Source organism: Mangifera indica, chromosome 1 (genome assembly GCF_011075055.1).
Source record: "Mangifera indica cultivar Alphonso chromosome 1, CATAS_Mindica_2.1, whole genome shotgun sequence".
NCBI classification, from domain to species: Eukaryota; Viridiplantae; Streptophyta; class Magnoliopsida; order Sapindales; family Anacardiaceae; genus Mangifera; species Mangifera indica.
The window spans coordinates 3,809,872-3,816,072 of NC_058137.1; the positions used below are offsets into that span (position 1 = coordinate 3,809,872).

At 34.0% G+C, this 6,201-nt stretch overlaps 1 protein-coding gene across 1 annotated transcript; it reads left to right on the plus strand.

Moving 5' to 3' along the window:
• The first annotated feature begins 3,165 nt into the window (after positions 1 to 3,165).
• Positions 3,166 to 4,875, plus strand: LOC123216354 (UDP-glycosyltransferase 73C4-like). The gene has a single exon (XM_044636787.1). It carries the CDS (start codon positions 3,183 to 3,185, stop codon positions 4,674 to 4,676), a length of 1,494 nt encoding a protein of 497 aa, XP_044492722.1. The 5' UTR covers positions 3,166 to 3,182; the 3' UTR covers positions 4,677 to 4,875.
• Positions 4,876 to 6,201: the final 1,326 nt, after the last annotated feature.

Consider the following 6,201-nt stretch of genomic DNA (forward strand, 5'->3'; position numbering starts at 1 on the left):
ATCTTATTATTAATATTTTTTTCTAAATTATTATCCATATTACTTATAATTTTAATGAAAAATTATGAAATTTTTGTCCTAAGAAATTAATAAATTATAAAATTATAACAAAATTAAGATTATCTTAATATTTATTAATCTCTAACATTGAAGTGGTAATATGTATTGGGGCTAGCACTAGTTCAATGTTGAACTCAATTTCTCTTTCAGATGCCAACTTTGGTAACTTGTTTGAAAATGCATTTGTAAACTCACATACCATTGATGTGCTCTATAACTCTAGGCTTGAACTCTCACCTTTACTTACCACATGTGTTAGGTATCTTGTACACCATTTGCTCAACACTTCATGAGCCTTTACATAATTGATCATCATCATATCGTATTAGAGCGTAGCTCTCACCGAAATTGAACTCATCATCATCATCTAGCCTTAAGTGAACTTTCATCTTCCAATTGTCTATCTTAGCTATATATCTCCCTAAGAAATCCATCTCCAATATCGTTTTGAACTCTAATATGTCTAACACTATCATCTCTCTTCCTTTCATAATCGTTGTTTGACTGATGAACACCTTGTCACTTATCACACTATTGTCGTAAGGCAACTTTAATTATCTTGACTCTCTAGGCTACTATGGTAGGATTCAATCTTAGTCTCTTAACTATGCCATAAGCTATGAAACAATGCATGACTCCAAATTATATCTATGCATATAAAATGTTGTTAATGAAGAGTAACTTATTAGTGACTGTGGACAACCTTGCCTTTGCATATCTTTGGGCAATTGTGTAGAATTTGGCATTTGCACCCTCTACAATCTGTTTTGCTTTTGTTGGGATTGTTGTTTAATTCTTTGCCACATTTCCTAGTTGTCTACATCTGAAACATCGACCTTATCCAACCAAACACTCTCCCTGTTGTTATTTCCCACACATCTGACAAGTGAGGTCTCATTTTCTCTTTACTTAATTATTTTCCTTCTAGTTCTTCATCTTATTATACTGGAAGTGTCTTTTGCTCTTGTCAAATTTGTCTGTAATATGTGGCTCAACTTTTTGCCCTGTACTACCTAATGCAACTCTTGAAACTATCTCTTGAGTGATTCTTTTAACAAACACCTTAGGTCTTAAAACCCTACTAAGTGCCTCATTGTAAGTTTAGTGAGGCTAGGCACCTATCATAACATCTCATGTAATCTTTAGAATCAGTCCATGTATAAATTTCTTCATTGGGTTGTACTAGTCATACCTAGAGCATACCTCGTTAGAGCATTAAACCTAATGGCATATTCTTTTACTGGGTTACTTCCTTGTTGCAAATTAGTGAACTTATATGCCCTCAAGTAAGTCATGTTTGTGATCTTATATTCTTTGTCAAACAACCTTCTAAACTTAGTCCACGTCATCTTTGCCACCTTATGAGTCTTAATGGTCATCTTCCACCAAACCGTTACATCATCCCTAAGAAGGTAACTTGCATGTTTGACCTTCTCTGTATCGAACATTTAGAAAAGGGACATAACACTCTTTACTACCTCAAGCCATTGACAAGTCACTAGTGCCTGAAAACCTTAAGGGTTAGTTCATAGTCGGCTGTGTAACCATAGACTAGATGTAACTTTGTTTGGCCAATAAGCAATGTCATGTCACACTCTTTGGATGTTTCCTTTGGTACTATATTCATTGGCAATGCCAATACTGGCTTAATTGAACTACTGTGCTTTTGTAGCACCATTTTTAACTATATTTCTTGTGTCAATGATACATTTAGACCCTATTGTGAGATTAAAGTAGAAATATCTATATTTTGAGCCTTTGGTGGGTTAATTGTTGGGATATTTTTATTAAGTCTCTTGGATCTTCTCATCTTGATCCTAAAAACACCCACATTCATTATTTTATAAACATAACTTGCTAGTAAAATAAATTTTTACTTAGACACCCCATAGTCATTCAATTGGAAATTTAAGCCTTTGATTCTAGTGATTGAAAGCAACAACTTTAATCTAATCTTACCCTTGATCTCACCAACAAAGAATGCACATATTCTAGAATTGTTTGAGAGAGACAACAAGAAATCCTCTTTCGATCGAATGACAAACCCTCACCCTTTCTTTACTTTTTGTTTTAAGTTGAAACCTTGTGTTTTGGTTATGACCAAAATGCTCAGTTTCAAAACTCATTAATATCTTCTTCTTCCGTTACAACATTGCACCTTCAACACAACTTCAATTACAAAACTTCAGGCTTATACTTCTTGACAAAACAATTTTCTTAATCTTGTTACAATCAAGATTTCTTGCGAAAGTGATGTAGGTAGGATTTCCTTTTTCTTATTTATTTTTCCTAGGGTTTTCTTAAGAACAGACAATATTTAGGTTTGCAAATATTTGCTGAACATGCTTAGTCCAAATTACTTCATCTTCGTCTGGGGAGACAAAGAACTTCGTCTCCCAAGGCGTCTCCGACGTCGATCGAGCCTCCAAATGGGAGGAAAACATTTGTCTAAAGGAGAGGCTGCTTCGGGAGGGAGAGGCCGTCGGCAGAGATTTCAAAATCAAACTCTAGGGTGAAACTGTCATTTTTTAAAATTTAGGCTAGAGGAAAATTTTAGTTTTTAAAGTTTAGGAGGGCAAAATTAGGTTCTATTTTAGTTTGTTTTTAATATTATAGCAAAAATAACGATTTTATCATTATCATTGTTAGAGTTTTATTAAATCTAACCAATCATAGATGAACATTTGGAGTTTCCATAATTAAAAGATAAAAACTTGAGAAAACATCAAACCTTAGATGGGAAATAGTCGTTTGGACATGTTTTTATCTCTTCTCTTCATTTGCTACGACATACCATTAATGCTATTTTTTTTTTCATTTGTATCTACGTACAATGAATAGTGATTTGCCTTTAATGTTTTTAATGTTTTTTAATTACAGTTATAATTTACTTTCCTTTTTTGTTTCTTTTGTTACCTCAAGAATTAGAAGTTGTCACCAAATTTAGTCAGAAATGAAAAGAAAAGCCTGTGAGGTAACGTGGGGACCCCCTTTGTCCATTCTGTCATGTCCTGGTGATTGAAAATATACCATCAGTCCATCTATTTATTTGCTTGTTATGCAAGACTCCTTTGTCATATCTATATTTCATCGACAAACACAATTGCGCCCAGTTAATCACAATGGCTACCCTATCCGACCGCCGACACCAACACCGACAGCTTCATTTTATCCTGATTCCCCTCATGTGCCCCGGCCATCTTATACCAATGGTAGACATGGGCAGGCTCCTAGCACAACATGGTGCCACAGTCACTTTAATCACAACACGTCTGAACGCCGTTCGATTTGAAAAGATCATCGATCGTGACAATCAATCTGGTCTGCCTATTTGGCTTCTTAAACTCAGATTTCCTTGCACTGAGGCTGGCTTGCCAGAGGGATGCGAGAATGTAGATTCTCTCCCCTCTCCAAACTTGGCCAAGAATTTCTTTGATGCAGCCAGGATGTTGCAGCAGCCAATAGAGGAGTTCTTGGAAGAGACAAACCCGGGCCCAAGTTGCATTATTTCCGATAGATATCTCCCTTGGACGATTTACATTTCTCATAAGTTTGGAGTCCCTCGGCTAGCTTCTGACGGGACAAGTTGCTTTGCTTTTATCTGTTCACATAATATTCAGTCGTCCAGGATTCATGAGAAGGTCTCTGATTCAGAGTTCTTTGTGGTGCCTGGTTTGCCGGATAGGATTGAAATAACCAAGGCTCAGCTACCAGCCGTTATCAATCAAGCCTCAACGACCTTAAAAGATAGGTCAGAAGAAATGAAAGCGGCAGATGAGGCATCATATGGGTTGGTATTTAATTCTTTTCAAGAGTTGGAAGAAAGATATGTGGAAGACTGTCAAAAGGTAAAAGGAGGCAAAATTTGGTGCGTTGGGCCGGTATCACTATGCAACAAAGAAAACATAGATAAGGGGCAAAGAGGCAATAAGACTTCAATTGATGAAACTCAATGCTTGAAATGGCTCAATTCATGGCCATCAGAGTCTGTAGTATATGCCTGTCTTGGAACCCTTAGTCGCATATCATCTCTGCAGCTAATGGAACTGGGTTTAGGGTTGGAAGCATCGAAGCGGCCGTTTATATGGGTTATAAGAGAAGGTGCTCATTCAAATGAGCTCGAGAAATTGTTGTATGAAGAAGGATTTGAGAGAAGAACCAAAAATGTAGGACTAATAATAAGAGGGTGGGCACCGCAAGTATTGATTCTGTCACATCCAGCCATTGGGGGATTTTTAACACACTGTGGGTGGAATTCTATACTAGAAGGAGTTTCAGCTGGCTTGCCAATAATAACATGGCCTATTTTGGCGGAACAATTTCTCAATGAGCAGTTTCTTCTGCAGGTACTAAGAATTGGTGAGAAGGTAGGGGCTAGCATTAATATAAATATGGGAGAGGAAGAAAAGTTTGGAGTGATGGTGAAGAGAGAGGAGATAAGGAAAGCAATAGAGATTGTAATGGATAAAGATGAAGGCAAAGAGAAGAGAAAGAAAGCAAGAGAACTTGGGAGGACGGCAAAGAAGGCAGTTGAAGAAGGAGGATCTTCCCACTGGAATATCAAGTTACTAATTGAAGATATTCTCGAGGAATCCAGGAGAAGGCTTGGCATGTGAGCATGGGAGTGTGGTAACAATAAAACAATGCACTTAATTTTTAGTATCAAATTGGATATTAAGATTATGTGTTATTATAAAATTAGATTATTTTAAATTAAGGATGATATAACATCTAATTATATAATGATATATCGTCTTATTACTCAATTTGGTATTTAAAATAAGGTATATATAATATTGCTTGTATGATAAATAAGATGAACAAATAAAGATTTATTTTTTTGTTTCTTCTAGCATATCAATATTTTTTGTCATGTTTTGGTGTATTTTTAGCATTATATAAGTAGATATATCAATTAGATCGAATCAAATAGAGAGTTGGTTCAAAACACAAAATTGAGACTCAAATAAAAAAATCTAATCTAATACTATAGTATACCGGGCTAGACTCATAAACCTATCATACCAAACTTAAGACTTTAGTATTAAGCCCATAGCCCAACTGATACTGTATAAAAAATAAAAAAACATATTTAGCTACTTGTGGTAGAAGCAATTGATGCTTAACTTCTGCAATCTGACAGGCAGAAGCTAGTGGCTTCTGTGCCCATCTTGAATTTGTTTCAATTTGTTTAAATTATTTATTTTTTTTATATAAATCTATTCCATTTTTCTTTATTTTTAATTTTATTTATAAACCTCTCGATCTCAATTTTTTATTATATTTTCAATTTCATTTTCTCTTATTAACTCTCTTTTAAAAACTATTTGAATTTACAAATAATAATTCTTTATGTTTATAATTTTATATTTTATTTTATAAAAATGAGTAGGTAAATAATATAGTATATATATATTATTTATATTTTGTAATTTACATAGTATGAAAATTAATTTATTTATACTATGTTATATACTTATAATATTTTTTATTATATAACTATGGTATTCCTCAATCGTAAATGAAGTATTATAAATAAAATGTTCGAAATACTATCCTCAGTTTTAATAATTAAAAAATAATTTGTGCTTAAAAATTTTAATTAGATTTTTTTAAAATATTGTTCAAACAGGCTGGGCAAGCCTTACTAAGGCTCGACCCAACCCTATATATATAGGGTCGGGCATTAGGCCTTCACATGTCAATGGATTAGCCTGACCCAAAGACCCATTACTGTATGGGTCTAAGACCCGATTTGGCTAGAAGGTCCATTATTGTATAAGCCTAAGGTCCAGTTAGGAGGCTCATTACTATATAGGCCTAGGGCCCGACCTGACCCATTAGCCCGATGGGTCAAGCCGAGCTGGCTTGGCCTGATCCATTGACATTTCTATATGTGAGTTTATAATTGATATACAATTATTATCCATCTTTAAAATAATTGTAGTACTTTTAATTTGGCATAAAATAGTGCAAAAAAAAAATTTTAATTGTTAAAACTAAATTGAATTATTCAAAATTTGTAATTTAATTTAGGTTGTAAAATGATTTAATTTAGATTAAAAAAATACGAAAAACAATTTATGATTTGGTTTGCTGTATAAATAGGAATGAAATAGGATCAAACTATAAATCTTTTTT

What these genes read in the sequence shown, in the direction of transcription:
- LOC123216354 (XM_044636787.1), top strand. Translation starts at nt 3,183, where the DNA reads ATGGCTACCCTATCCGACCGCCGACACCAACACCGACAGCTTCATTTT.